Raw genomic sequence first — 15,854 nt, 5'->3', positions numbered from 1 at the left:
GTAAAAACCCATAACTTATTATTTTCATATATATTACGCACGGCGCCGTTAGCGGGAAAGAAAGAAGAGGCTGTGCGCGCGAAACGCGAGAGAAGAAATGCTCGTAAGAAGAGTCGTCATACAGACACGAGGCGAAATCCAGGTTGGCAGGCTAGTAGTGCCTTAGCACTAAAATTATAGTAGTTTATTTATTTATTTATTCAAAATACCTTACAGGGCCTAGAAGGGCATTGGGTAAGGGAGACAAAAAATGCATATATTGTACACGAACACTTCCTTCGTCGCTTTCCACTGCGATGTCTCATGAGGTCGGCATTCCAAAATGACTCGCTCTGATAATGTTATCTGATCGAAGCGAGCTAGCGCAGTAGCGAGCAATCGCCTGTGTACGCCGCGCAGCAAGGACAGTCGCACAGAAAGTGTCGAAGGGTCTCCTTGCGACCACTGCTGCTGAATGTGGCATAGTCAGTCATACCAATGCGAAATGAAAATACATTGCAGAGGCCATTCATAGGGATGGCCGAAAAATCAGGGTATGGACTCGCGTCGGCAGAGGCTGGTTCGGATGCGTGAGCAGAGTGAGGAGTCTAGATGGTGCAGTCGGTTGTTTCGAAAACTTGGTGGGATTCCCACGAGAATGCGACGTTTCGAGCAGGCACTCGAAGTTTTCAGTTCATTTCTATAATTATCTTGAAGGCCCCAATACAATGCGTGGGAGCATCTAGTGGCATCTGACCGTGATAACGGTATCGATTCCCCTTTGCTATATTCTAGAGCTTCAATTCACTAATTACCTATTTAATTATGTACTTTTACGGCACGTATTGCCATTTACGAATTGTAGCAGGTGGGTTTGCTAGGCGCATCCACTTAAAACGACTTCTAAGTGAGGTACGCACGGGTTTCGAGATATGCACGATGCAACTTGCGGTAAAAATTCCCCATTGTTCCACTTAATTTTTTTTTAGCAAGCCGCCATTTTATGAATCGAAGCAGAGAAACAACTCGAAAGCCCACGTGCTTCGTCGCATGCTTAGGCAGTGAATATCTCGAAACTCGTGCCATCCTGAAAAAATTGTTGGAAGTGGGTACGCCTTGCGAACTCGCCGACTAAAATTGGTAAATAGCAATATGTACCCTAAAGTGATTAACTAAAAAGGTAATCAGGGTTGTTTGTTTGTTAGTAGATTTAGCATCTCGATTTCTTGTGCAAGCGATGTCCGCCGCTTTGTGTAATCTACGTCAATGAATAGACTTATGCTATCTGTCATAGCTGAATTAAAAAAGATATATTATGTATTGGCTAAAATAAAACAAACACACATTTAGCGTAAGGCCTTAAGATCCAATTCATATTATAACAAATAAACGACAAAATGAATATAAATCACCTCTATCAGATTTGCGGCTGCCCTTATGTTCAAAGTAGGCGCACAATAAGCATTGGGAGAAATGTCCCCAATCGCAGTTCACCAATAAGGTTCTAAAAGTGTCAGACTTTGAGAGTTGTGCTATATGAAATACTTCAAGAACAAAGTGAGCAATGAAGTTACTGTTCTCCTTAATGACCATGCGGCCGTTGTCCTTGATAGCTGTCAGAGAAATGCGACGCCGATTAATATCCCTTAGGCGCAGTTGCCCCTTCTTTCCTTTTCTTTGCGCAATCGCATCGTAGGGCGTCAAGCTGGCGGTGAAATCATGGCTCCTTGTGGCGGGAAAACCATTCCCGAAACCTCGCGACTAAAGTGCACAGACATGTTCAGAACCAACTGCGTCTACGAAAATACCATTAGGAGACGACCAGGCTGTTGTTGTTTAGTTAATAGGAGTGCTCGACCTTGAGGGGCAGCTGCTAACGTTCGTACCGAAGTTGGCGAATACGATGGTTGAATTCGTTCGGTTGCAGGGATGCGCTAATGGTCCAGATGTCCAGTGCCAATCGAATAGTCCATTCTTGAGGCAAGCAGGGCGAAAAGACTTAATGCGAAGGAAATGAAAGCGGAGACCGCCTTGATTATCAAGTTATATATATATATATATATATGTGTGTATATATATATATATATATATATATATATATATATATATATATATATATATATATATATATATATATATATGTATATAGATATATATATATATATATATATATATATATATATATATATATATATATATATATATATATATAAGCCAGAGACCTGGGCAGGTTGGAGTTTGGAGAAAGGCATGTTCCGGCACATAAGAAAAATGAAAAAAAAAAGTGACAAACAAAAGGACGACAGGAAAGGTAGAGTGCTGGTTAACTAAACTGGAGAGAAAGGAAGTGCGAGAGCGCCCAGTGTACTATAGAAGACACGGGCACGTGATTGTTGTGTCTGTTTCTTTATTTTTGTGTCTCATGTGTGTGCTATATGTTTCGTGCCCTTCCGAAAATAAAGGTAGTTGCAAGTCGGGCAGTGTGTGCGTCGCATTTTCATCCTCGTCCTTTCGCGCTGTTATTGGTTCGATATGTACGAGAAAGTGCAGCATTTCAGGCAGAGAGTTGGACTCGTTGGAATGCAGCGCTCTACCTTTTCTGTCACCCGTTTGTCTCCACATTTCGTTTTATTTTTCTTACGCGCTGGAACATGTCTTTGCCCAGAGATATATGCTCGAACGAACAGGTGAGAAATAAAGTCGTGAAGGCAAAAGCAAAAGGCAGCAAAACATCACTTAATGGCGCGTATCCATATACTCTATCTCAGACGCATGCAATGCGACAGAGTGATGCGACAGATAGTCTAGCAACAGACATGTTATGCGACGTGTTTTCTATATAAATATGTAACTTGTAGGTTGGGGACGCATGTACGAAACAAACGATGCGTTATTTCCTACGTTCCGGCCGGGGTCTGGCCTTGGTCAGGGAATTCTCATATATATATATATATATATGCCTGTTCAACTACATACTTAGGTATTGGACAAAACCAGGGCCATGCGTTTTTTTTTTGCCGCATGTTTCTAAAAAATTTATATATCTTTGTGATTTTAGTAAATACCTCATTTGATAGCGTTACATATGTCCATTTCCCGTTGCTTCGTATTAACCCTTTTCGTGCTGGTTGCTTCATGCATGAAATACAAACTCGCTCAGCAAACTGCCTTTTTTGGAATAGTATGTTTCGTAATAACATGTTCCAATTGCGATGTCCGAGTACGCAGAATCAAATATTTATTCCCGGTGAAAAAATTCTGGAAGGTAGACTCAAAAGTAGAGCTGTGATTGGGGCCATTCGGTTATACAATTTCTTGCAAAAAAGAAAAAGAAAGAAAGGGAGCAAACACACTGTTATGCAAAAGGTACAGGTATGGACAGAACTACTCTGTCCAGTTCTGCCCCTGTGCATAACATCGCGTTTTTGCAAAATGACTCGAAAGGTTGCGCTGTTATACCTAGCCAACGGAAAATGCTTGACCATTCATGCAACCGTACAGTCGTGCGCTAAGATAGCCGGGGAGGTTAACCCGCAGTGCAACCGCAAGTCAGAAAGACGCACAGCCGACCCCTGTACCACGACGATCTTACGCCGTACGCCAAATCAATAGCTGCTGCCTAACGCGGCCATTTTCTCTCCTCTGAGCCAATCGGAGGACGCAGCGCTGCGAAATTCGGCAGTGGCGAACGGTCCAGCAGATCGAGCTACTGCAACGCCATTACGACGGCGGTGTTTCGCGTACACGAGCACAGGTGGCGCTGCGGTGCGGGGGTGGATTCACAGTGGAGAAAAAGAACTAGGAAGCTTACCAGCAGGTATGCGGCCTGTAGGGTGGGCAACACAGCAACAAAGAACGTCAAGCGGAAAGTCAGAGAGGCCGAAATAATCTCATGGGTGGCGGCAATGGAAAAGAAACCTGCCATGAGTAACTACTTAAGAGGAAAAAAGCGAAATCAGGAAAGAAGCAATTTATGATAACTCAAAGGGAAGCTCATTAGTTTTCAAAACGAGATCGGGATGCCTTAGAACACGCACCTGTAAAGCGAGATATAAGATGGAAGAAGAAGCATGTGGTTGCTGCGGTAAAGCTAGGGAAACTATGGAGCATGTTTTATTAGAATTTGAAGACGTCTACCCAATGGTCGATTTAAGTACCACTGGCCTCCTTGAAGTCCTTGGGTTCGGCGAGAGCAGTGCCAAATTAAACATCTACGCAATAGGCATTAGTAAGAGGCGATTGGTAGAAGAAAAGTAGGGAAACGACAAAAAACGGAGAAGTACAAAAGCACAGTTCGCAATAGTGGATCAGGAAATTTGGTTGTGGTAGTTCATAGTGTTTTTTTCTTCTTTTTTATTGTTTAACCCAGATAGGACATTAGGCAGTATAATAGCAAGAGCTTGGTGGCGCAACCCACCGCCCCGTTCCAAAGGGGACGCTTATAACATCCATCCATCCATCCGGTTATGTTGACGCAGTGTTGACCTTTTAACGCAGGAAATGCTTCTCTTAGCAGCCCAGTACTGTCAGAACAGCAGCATCTGGGAATTGATAAATAAATAAATGAATAAATAAATAAATAAATAAATAAATAAATAAATAAATAAATAAATAGACGGACGGACAGAAAAGAAAGAAATAAAGAAGGAAAGAAAGAAACAAGGAAAGATGCAACTGAACTAATAGTCACAGAAAAGCAGTAGAAGCTACAGCGGGCGAAGCCGGAGCGTTCCCAATTGCCAAGCAACGACTGACGTCCATCGGCTAAGCCAGCGAGGATCGTCTCTCAATGGGCGAAAAACGTGGTTAGCCGCCGACTGGCTTCTTCATATCGGCCTAGTAATAAACGAGCAGGGACGACGCCGCAAAATGAACACAGAAAGAAAGAAAGAAAGAAAAGGAGAAAAGAAAAGGAAAAAAGAAAATAGGAAGGCACGCTATATACTCCGGACTCGCTCGGCCGACGCGGTGCAATCATATGACAACGGCAATCATATGGGAAGGGAGCTAGGAGCGAAAAGCGTGTTTGCCGGCAGAGTTGCGTGCAAAGAAAAAAGAAAGAATAGTACGTGTGCATATGTGTGCTTGCGAGGAGGATGGCAGACGGGGGAGTGACGAGGGACGTCCGTGCCGTCAGAATAGTACTGTGCAGTAACACGGAACTTAGAACTACAGCTACTGGCGAAGCATTCGCGCAATTTACAAAGCTGACGCGTACACGTTGAAAAACAGGACTGGTCAGTGCATGCGCATAGGCCAATCACGAAGCGTAGTAGCGGTTCTGAAGCTTTTCGCAGGTATTTTGAAAGCATATAATGTGCTAGAGAATGATTTGCAAGGCCAAGTATCGGCCTACAGTACTATCCGACGTATAGTTAGCGGAAACCGCTGACCGCTTATCACCGAGGAAGGAAATAAGCTAGAAGGCGGAGCATTGCGTCACGCAGGCAGCCTTCGCAAGCCATCTCTCCGTGAAGCCGACATCTCTTGCTTTTCTTCCTCTTAAGAAAGTCAGTCCAACACGTGACCCCGCGTTAGGCGGACTCTGCCCATAGATTTTGGTTTCCGGTTGGTTTCAATCGACGCGCTCATGTTCGCGAGCGTTTTGCCAACCCACTCTACGCACATTTTCTCCCGATATGCTCGGGAAACTTGGGTCGTTTTTCAACTTGTACATTCATTGTGCCGTTTGCAATCACAACCGTTGCTTTTTCGGAAGAGCCTGCACTGTGTGCGGGCAGAGCGCGGCGGTGGAAGAAGTTCATGCTTACCGTGACTTGATCCCGTGTTGAACCTACTTTATTCTGGCTTTAATTCGATATGGTGACGCTTCCTTCTATTTGTTTTCTTCCTTCATGCCAGCGACAAACGATTATTACGAACGAAGTGATGTGTGAATTCGGCCTCCGATTCAGAACGCACCTGGTTCCAACCTGGTGTTAACAGCGCCAAACGTAGAAGGGACACGAGACGAGTCAGCGCTTGTGGTGTCGTCTTCTCGTCTCGTGTCGCTTCTACGTTTTGCGCTGTTAACACCAGGATGGAAAACCAACAAGCCCAAGCTGCTATTCCAACCTGGTTCCAAGTTCCAGGGATTCGATAGCCGGGCCTTTACGAGCGCCCTTACGTAAAGCTCACCAGAGCACTTTGCCGATATGGTGCAAGGACCGGTCTCCCCCTTCCCTTCTCCTTTTTTTTTTTTTAGCAACACTTCGTCATGTGAGTATGCGCTGACGTTGCACTGCAGTGAAGTTGCTCTTTGAATTCACTAGCAACAATTTCCGGTGATCGTAGCTATGTACGGGAGCTCGCGGGCGTAAGTGGCTAGGCTTTAACACTTTTTTTTTTGTCCTTCAATGCTCGCAGGAAGTCTAGGGTACGCAGAACACGCAGCCGACTAAATTATCACCGGCTAGCTCTATCCTGCGGTTCCTTTTTTCTGCGCAGCTGTAATTTTCGCACCTAGTATTCTTTAGTATATGGTCAACCAACTTGTCCACGCTCTTTTAAGGGTAGCCAATGTGTTGTTGTCATAGCCCGCGTAGCCGTTAACTGTACGTAAGTAATCGTAACCCTGCAGGCTGTGTGACCTACTGGCCTGATATATGGTACCAAATGGTAAATATACTGCGCAAAAAGACGGAGACAATGTTTACAACGCTTGAAGGCCACATAGTTGCCCTTGGTTCTTTTGTATGTCAAAGTGATAGCTTACTTTAGCTACTTCACACACTTTGGATGAACGTAAGCCGGTCTCGCACAATGATGTCTTGATGAGTAGGCAACTTAGGCCACATGGAGGGTACGTGCCGTTTCCTCAACGGATGCAATTTGGGCCACTAGTATGTACTGTCTGGCCGCTGCGCATACGCCCAGATAACTTGCTGCGGGCTGCTGTTTGGCCTAGCGGAGAGAGAAAGCAAAGATGCACAGGAGGAGGAGAGCAAGGTCCGTACGCGCGCAAGTGACGTCACGCGCTAGAGGAGGAGGTGGTGAGGGGGGCGAGTGCCGGCTGCGAGCACCGTATTATTGTCAGACACCTCTACGTCAATTGCAGCCAGGATACTACGAATAGTGGGGGTTGCTAGGGGATTTGAGATAGATAGCCACATTGTGCGTCTGCTGATGTGCCTATAAGGTTTCGTGTTTCACGGATGGCATGGGGTTACGCAGCAGATTACACAAGAGAGCTGTCATTGAAGTTGACAGTTATCTTCGATGGTTTCTGCAAAAATGTTTTATTTGAATTCCTTTCTCTCTTTCTCTCTTTGACTTCCCCTCCCCCTAGTAGGGTAGGCAATTGCACGAAGTCTAGGCAACCTTCCATTCTTTGCTTCCATCTCCTTCGCTTTGCTTTTACACACGTGTGTCTATCCAAGCCCAAGATAAATAAAAACTATACCTGAAAAACAGCACTGACCTTGTGTCTGCCGTTGCAAAGATAGTTTTTTTGTTATGTTTCTATGTGTACTTAGTAGCATTCAAGTGATTTTCTGCTGACATTTAATTGAACGACACGCATGAGTTTTGCAAGGGCACGCTCTTTTCGTCTTGATCCTTGCGCGCAGAATATTTAGGACAGAGTCGGTGCTTGGTTTTAACGAAAGCGCAGTGTTTCTCCAACAAAATTCATGCTTTCGTAAAAACTGCATTAACACCACAAAACACTATTTATTTTGAGTGTGCAAGGACAGTTCTTATAGGAGAATGTGCCGACCGCATAGCTACAGTTTTCACAGTACTGCACGCTTTTACCGAAGCAGTATACCCGAGTGGCGTGCGGGGCAGATGGAAGGACACCCGCAGAGCAACGCCAGAAAAGTGGCTCAACTGGGAATGGCGTTATTAGGGAGCAGCGGGGAACCAACTTGCGGACCCTCTGTGGTATGGAGGGAAGCGTTGTGGGGCAAATGGTGGACGGAGAAGGGTGCAACGTCGGCAAAAATAAAGATGATGCGAGTCCATTTGCTGGTGCGGCAACAACGTAGTTCCCGTAAGCGGCTTAACGTCAGCGGTCGAACGTCGTTGCGGTAAAGCCGCAGAGGTTCGAGAGGAAGGAGACGGCTCGTGTAGCGTTATCGATGCTTGCGTTTCAGCGAGTTCCCGGAGCAGTATTCGCGGGTCGTTTCTCTGCGTGTTTCGCGAACGACGCGAGGGGGAGAGAAGACGGTTTCGGGAGCTAATGACTTCGCTACGTGGAAGGCAGAAAAAAAAAAGAATCAGAAATGCATTGAAATTGAGAAAACTAAGAGAGAGCGCGCGCGCACACACACACACACACACACTATATATATATATATATATATATATATATATATATATATATATATATATATATATATATATATAGACAATTGAGTGCACCGTTGTTGGGACCTTCATTGGCAAGCGTTGAATATTGGGTGATTACTTTTATCTTGAATACAATTGGGCTGTGTTAACTTAAGAAGTTGTTTACAATTGAAAAAAAATATGTATTGAAGAGGTATTGAAAGTCAATTAAATTATGGCGCTAAATGTATTGATTGGTGTCGAAAATTGAACTAGAGATGAGTTGAAACTTGTTGGGAAGTTCTCATGTTATCTTTGACGCCACACTTGTACGGTGGCTGCATATGAGAAAGCCAGTGCAAATATAGATTTAGCAGGTTCTCCGTTTAAAGCCGGTTTGCCCTGCATCATACTTGTCTGGGCCAAATATGCTTACTATAGTGGTATCGTAGACAGCCTGTATAAAAAAAAACATATTTGGCAAAGTTTCAGCAGAACACTTGTTCTGGTGTTCACAGTTGGTTTAAAAACAGTGGTAATGTCACGTTATCAACGCCCCAGTAACGACTTAGTACCAGCGCCCACCCAGGGAGTCCTATCTAATTCTGAGGCTGACCGCAAGAAATATGCTCTAGCATGTACACTGCAGTATTCTTCGTGAACCTGATAGTTGTCAATGCTCACTAGTGAACACCACTTAATTTTGTGTTGGCTCACATCGTGTGTGTAATTGCATTGCGTTCGCGCTAGGTTATGGTCATTGTAAACGCGATATTATCGCATTGTTTAAAGCCAAATGCAAAAGACCAAGGCATAGTTCCGCTAGAACCATTTACAAAGTCGTTTGGCGACATAATATTCCACAATAGTGCGTGTCAGCACAAAGTGAATACATGTCTCAAGAAAGTGTGCTCCGGGATGCTGGTGCGACCCGGCTGTAAATGTAGAAGCTGATGTAAACTTTCACAGCTCATTTCATATGCAGGCACCGTACATTTGCTACGTGAAAGTTAAAAAAAAAGAATTCGTGAACACAATATACACGATATAGCACAACTTTTATTGCAATTTACAACCCCACTTTATACAACAGGCAGTGTAATTTAATGGAATTGGAATATACTGTATACGTGTCTTTCCAAAAAAGCGTGTTTTTCACAAACGTCTGTAGTGTAGGAAGACTAGCAAAAGAACTGGCCGCGTCAGGAACACGGAACAGGCAAAAAGCTGGAAGTTTTGCCCGGGAAACCGTTAAAAAAGCGTTCGACTTCCCAAAGCCGGAAAATTACCGGAGACCTTAAAAAGTAAACAGTATACCAAAGCGGCTCAGAGGCTTAGAATTACCAATTTTGAGAGTTCTTGCGAAATTCCATGAACATTTCGGAGTAAACGATGCCCGTACATCGTTGCGAGGGACAGATATGAAGACTCAGACGAAGACACAAGGGGTTACACAACTGTATTGGAAAATACTCATATTCCCCGTACCATATTCCTATATGATCATATGAATTACTTTGAGAACATACAGGCCTCCATGCAGGATTTAATAACATCACATAAGATTGTGGGTATGGGGAATATGAGGCATACGGAATTTTTCCAGTAGGGAACGGACCCATAAGAGCTTTCGGCTGTAGTTGGCGGTTTGTCTGCTTATAGCACACAATTCTTTTCTTTGCGGTGAAGAGTTGAAGAAAAAAAAAAGCAACAGGAATGGTTTTTTCTTCTGCGACTACGTGTTATAACAGATCTGCAGACATCGTCACCGATGTGTAGAATGCATTTTACGTGCACTGGTTTGATTTTCTTTGTTTTTTTTCACCTCAGTTAATTTAAGTTAAGTTAATCACGATAATTTTTTAGCGTTAGTGACTTCTTATGCACAAATTTTCTGCACGGAACTATTTCAGCATGAGTAGAAACCACTCATGTGTGTCACAGGTCATGCGCTGACTGCACTACGGACGATATATCAAGTTCAAAGTATGTAGTGCGTTACCTTCATTCTGAACGATTGCGAAATATTTTTATTAGTTATGTTTTATTTCTATTGCTCTTGCACTTATTTTTATTGTTTTCTTTTAGCTACAATTTTAGGGATAGCGGACTCTTTGAAGTATGCTAACTTGCCACGCTGTTGCAGTTAATAAACCACAAAGATAGAATACGGAATAACAATTAACTTAGATAATTTTGTTGGCATACGTCTTGTAAAGTAAAAGGTGGTGTACTGCCCGTTAACCATATGAAAAGGAACACCCAAAATGATGCAATGTCGAACCATGCATTTTGCTCAGAGAAGTGTTGAATGAAAGCAACTGTTCAGCATGAGTGCTTGTTACATATTAACACGCCAGATACGTCATCTTAAGCAACACAATGCAGAAATATCACGAACATTTATTAAATACGTTAATTAAAGGTATCAGACTGTGCTTTCCTTTCTTTTACATCTGATAAAGAAGAACTCTACGACTTAAGTGTCCTTCAGTTCTTTTTTTGACGCGAACTTCAAGTTTAAAGTTTAGATACATCATGCGAATCAAGAAATAGCCACGGGCATAATAAAATGTTCCTTCTCCTCTGAAAAAAAAGCAAAAAATTTCACAGAGCAGCCTTGCATATGAAAATTTGACGCCGAGTAACAAGTCCGAACGACACGATATTTAAATTAAAATTGAAGGGAGATATTCAGGCGGGTGTAAATAAATAAATAAATACCACGGTCACAATTGTACAGAAGAAAGCAAAAAACAAGAAATGAAAACTAGAACAGATTTCAGGAATTCCATTTACTGCGACAGCGGCAGTATCTCCCACAGCGAAATCCGCCATACTTTCAAGAACAACTTCTTTGCGATGGGCACATGCATCTTCTTCACCGTGACGCCAGTCTTTATTAGCGTACAGCCAAATATGCGCTCTGTCAGTCGATGCAGTGAATGAGAGGAGATGTGCAGAGACTCAGAGGTGGCGCTTTTAGCCGTCTACCGCCTCGTCGGAGCTATTTACTTCGCTCTTAACGGAGCTTGTTCCCTGCCACTCACTGCCACTACTGTGCTTCGTCGACCCTCTCCACCTCCCCCTCCATTATTTTCATGCCACTTACATCTACTCGCGGAAGCAAGTTATACATAGGCCCAAATTCTGAAACTTTCTTTTCCTTGGGCCATTTCCTAACCTTACGTGAGGAGCTCTTCATGTCTCCATACCGTGAAGTATTGACATAGGAAAGAGCCGCACTGTGAAAGCTCCTTTAGCCCGTTCTCACGACAGAAGCACTTTCGTAAGGTAAGGAATAGTCACGCATATGGGTCCGAGGGGACCTGTGGTAAATCACATACGAACGCCTTTATTCATTAAAAAGAAAAATGACGTTAATAAAATATTTTTTTTGCACCCAAGCTAGAAATGCAAAAGAATGGACGCTTTATTCTAATTTTGTTTATGTGAAAATCCGCCACAAACAATGCGAAAACTTGACGGGGTCACGCGAAGGCAAATGTTCAGGTTAAGGAAAAAGCCACGCAAATTTACCGTCTGCCTTTACCGTGTTCACTGAGACTATCCGTAATATCCTCCTAAATAAATAAGTTCGGCAGGTGCATCACTCTAGTAACACAAGAAGGCGAAAGCCTGCTGCACATTTGGTAATGCATGAAGTTAAAGTTATACAATCGGGGTTAGACTTCCTTGCAAGGCGTATTGGTAATGCGTTAAGCCATGCAGTCGGGACTAGACGTCTCGCAAGGCATAACGAGCCGCCACGGGAAGTACACGTGCGGCACACCTCTTCACTGAGGTATGCGCTCCTTCCGCAGTGGCGCACTTGCGCGGCCGTCCTCGCGAGCCGCAAGAGAGTGCACGCCCCTCCATCGCTCGTCGCCGACAACCGCCGCCGCGGCCGCTCCGATTGTGACATCAATGCGCAGAGCGCGTGCGCCCGCTTTCCTGCGCAACAACACCTGGCGCGACAGGAATTACTAAACTTAAAATATGGCAGACACTTAAGACTGCTTACGTGAGGGAATGCAAAAGCATTATACCGTTCGTAGACCTCGGAAGGTCATCGACGCACTCACTCTATGCACTCATGACGTCGCCTCCTCCGCACCGTCACGTGCGCCGCCCAGTGATGGACTCACGAAATAGTCAGCGAGATGGCTGCGACGTGACGTGTGCAATAGGGCACGCACTAGGCACAACTGTAGTAAGCCGGAACACTGGAGTAGCCGTGGCTTCAGGGAAGCGTGCTCGTCTCACACACCGCAAGCCCCCGGTTCGATTCCCACCCAAACCGAAATGTACCAAATTTTCCTTTCACAGCCACTTATTTCCTTTGTTTACAGGAACCTCCCTGAGAAGTGTGACCCCAATCTGAGCATTTGTTGAAGTGTTCTTACTCTTTGCGGCGTCGACCATTTTTCGTCCCGGCGCACTTTCGCCAAGGGCAGCGCCAACATAGACACCTAAGGCTTTCGCCTTAATAAATGAGAGTGATAGAAAAAAAGGAACGAAATCGGCATGCCAGCGTCGGAGCAGCTGGTGTTGTGGACGCTGATATGTTCCGCCATGCTGTGGAATTCGGCCACCTTGGTGTGCTGGGCCGATCAGAAAAGCCGGAGCAGCTGAGTGGGGCAATCGGAGCTAACCGCATGGCGAATTCTACAATGTTCAAAAGTTACCCCAAACGAACTACCCTGCTACAATAGCTACCCTGCTTTATGAAACACGCTTCCTTCCTTCACGCTGGGCTCCAGTATCGCCGCCAACCAGCCTCGGGTGACAGCGCGCCGACGCAAACGAAAATCACCTGACTTGCGCTTAGGTGAAGTGCTCTACCCGGGGCTACGTATTGAGGTGAAGCACTCCTACACTGCCAGGAGCGGGCAAAGAACGCATGAAGGTAGCTTAAGAAGGTGTCTGCCTTAGCATAATGAAGCCCAAGAGAGACAAGAGGCCTTCATAAAGGGCGTCTGGGCAAATAAACCTTCGCGATTGACGTAAGGTTGCCTAAGCACAATGAAGGCTTCCTTGCTTCAGAATTTGGTTTTTAGTGTGTACCAGTTCGTCACGCCTCTAGTCCGAAGTGTGTCATATGTGCTTCCGAGATAATCACTCAACTGGCTTTATGTTGATGGTATAGCTAGTGTCTTCGCTTGTTCTCGCCATCTTGTCTGAAGGGTATTGCGTGTCTGGTAAATCGGCGGTGCACAAGGACTGGACGAAAAAAAAGTGAACGGAACACTTCCGGTGGCTTATTTTGCCAGGATCTTATCATTTGATAAATAACAACAATAGGAACGCTGGCGTGCTGCCTACTTCGTTCATATTGACCTTGCGCGGCGTAGATTTTGCATATATCCCCACCTATGCCAAACATATATTTTGTGTATCATATATCTAATGACAAAAAAAAAAAAGCAGGCAGACAGAAAAGGCGCGAGAAGGAGCAAGAATCTGCACTGCAATCTTGCACGCAGGAGCTGTAATTGGTGCGGTACGTGATAGGTGACGCAACAGTAATCTAGACATCAGTAATCAGTAATCTAGACAACAGTAATGTAGAACTCGGCTACGGATTAATTATGACCGCTACCATAACGTGAACCCAAAGCAATGTAAAGAAACGATTTTATGTTTAACCCCATGCATATGCCACCGCCGCAAGGGCTGGTTTAATTCTGAGGTTTTACGCGCCAAAACTACGACATGGGCTATCACTTTTATATCGCTTCTGAGATTTTAGATAAATATTAGGTTGTCTTTACAGAGTGTAACAGCCACGTTATTCTTGAGTGCTGAAATCGTAATCGGGGTCTTGTTTAGATAACATTCCCTCTGAGACGAACCTAATTGATTACAAACGTTTTAGCGACTCCATTACAGCGTCGTCCGTTTTATTTTTTATTTTCTTCTCAACCTGAAACAACCAGAAAGCCTATTTCTTGGGACACGTTTGGGCGTTTAGGCAACCAAGATCACAATTAGCGATATTGGTTCATGCCGTCAACACGAACTTGCCAGGAAAGTTCTTGTAGATACTCCTGCGAAAAAAGTGAGAGACTGAACAAACTGAAATTGTAAAGTCAGTCTGCAGAGCACACTCAGAACTTTGAACCTTCATATTTGAGCACGTCTTCTCGCGGTCAGCTTTCTCCGTTTCTTTGTTCTTGAAAGTAGCTCTGCAACACTGCTTCCATTCGCACCTGTAAAGCGTGCTTTTTTGCAATATTACCATTTATGCGGAAAAGACGTAGAGACTGTGCAAGAAGTGAGGGAACTAGAAAGTCAACGAAGGCCCGAAAAGAAACTTTCTGCCATAATAATACTACCGTAAGAGCGGCTTCAGTCTTAATAAATAAATTCGCGTGTACTGTGGAGTTTTCACATAAAAAAATAACCCGGCTCATTTAACGAAAAATTTTTTTTTTGCCTGAAATAACAAAACAGAATTATCTGTTCAGGTTGAGGAAAGGCGAGAGGAAGGTGAGAGGAAGAGCGGGATTGAACAGAACGCAGGTACAAATTATTGAAATAAGCTACAGCATTACTCATTGCAAATAAAATGGGATGGGAGTCGGAGGAAATGAGTGTTGCTTGCTGCAGGCGGACTTAGCCTTGGAAAAGTTGCCAGCAATTGTTCCGCCTGAGCGCTACCTAGCGAATGCTGTATATGGTCTCGCCACATTTTATTTGGTAACACAGCATCTGGTCAGACAAGGCACTACTATTATCGATGCAAGGTTTTTATCTATTGGTGTACGCGTTTTCGTATGCGTTCTGAACTACGATTACCGGACAGACCAACGTAAGAAATAAAAGGAAAAAAACGCATAAGTTGAGAACGAGGAGTCTGCCGCTTACCAAGTACCACTGGTACGGGAAGTAAGGGTCCGTGGGCTCCCGTTGAAGCCTCAGGTTTTCAGGCCCCAGCTTGAGCTCTGTGTAGCCGCGTTTGACCCGCTTGAAGCCCGTCTGCTGGATGGCTGTCTCCACCTGATATGGTGCAAACAGAAACAGAGATAGAGTTGGGGTCAATAAGAGCAGATTTCCTGGACCCTTAAACAAGACGAATTTTGTGGGGGCGCCAAGGATTCCTACGGATGCAGTAAATTATGAAGAAACGCAGAAGGGCAATGAGAGTTTCGGGTTACTTTTGCTGCTTGCTGCTTTTTCTATATACACAGAAGATAACAGGTTATAGATTTGTAAGATTCAAGTTCATGGCAAAAAACATATTTCCGAAGAGCTCTCATTGTAGGTGTGGGCACAAATTCCTACTTAGCATGACAGGGTTGCATCTTATTCGAACTTCGCCCTTCGATGTCGAAACCGGCGACCAGCCGGCTAAGGAGGGAATGGATACTGGGATATTTTTTTTATATTTACAGCCCGATGGCAGTAGATCATACGAATAAATGGTTCTAGTGATTCAGGAGGGTGAAATTGCCTTCTCTTCGCAGGAGATATGCTGTGTCATTGAAAAAAAATACGCAGCACTTCATCTGCGAGTGATCTTGCTGCAGCTTTTTGAAGCCGTCTTTTTATTTATTAATTGAAGAGAAATGAGTAGGTAGGATTGTTTAGGGCCTTTATTG

The 15,854-nt window shown here is 44.3% G+C and overlaps 1 protein-coding gene across 1 annotated transcript in view; it reads right to left on the bottom strand.

Annotated features, from left to right (window-relative positions):
* amon (prohormone processing protease amontillado) overlaps nucleotides 1–15,854 on the bottom strand; it is a 200,791-nt gene that overhangs the window by 37,430 nt on the left and 147,507 nt on the right. The window contains exon 3 of the mRNA XM_075675115.1: nucleotides 15,121–15,252. Coding sequence (XP_075531230.1) covers nucleotides 15,121–15,252 — 132 coding nt within the window. The remainder of the gene's footprint in view (nucleotides 1–15,120; nucleotides 15,253–15,854) is intronic.

This window comes from Dermacentor variabilis, chromosome 11 (assembly GCF_050947875.1).
Source record: "Dermacentor variabilis isolate Ectoservices chromosome 11, ASM5094787v1, whole genome shotgun sequence".
Classification (NCBI taxonomy): Eukaryota; Metazoa; Arthropoda; class Arachnida; order Ixodida; family Ixodidae; genus Dermacentor; species Dermacentor variabilis.
This window is presented reverse-complemented; position numbering and strand designations above follow the sequence as displayed.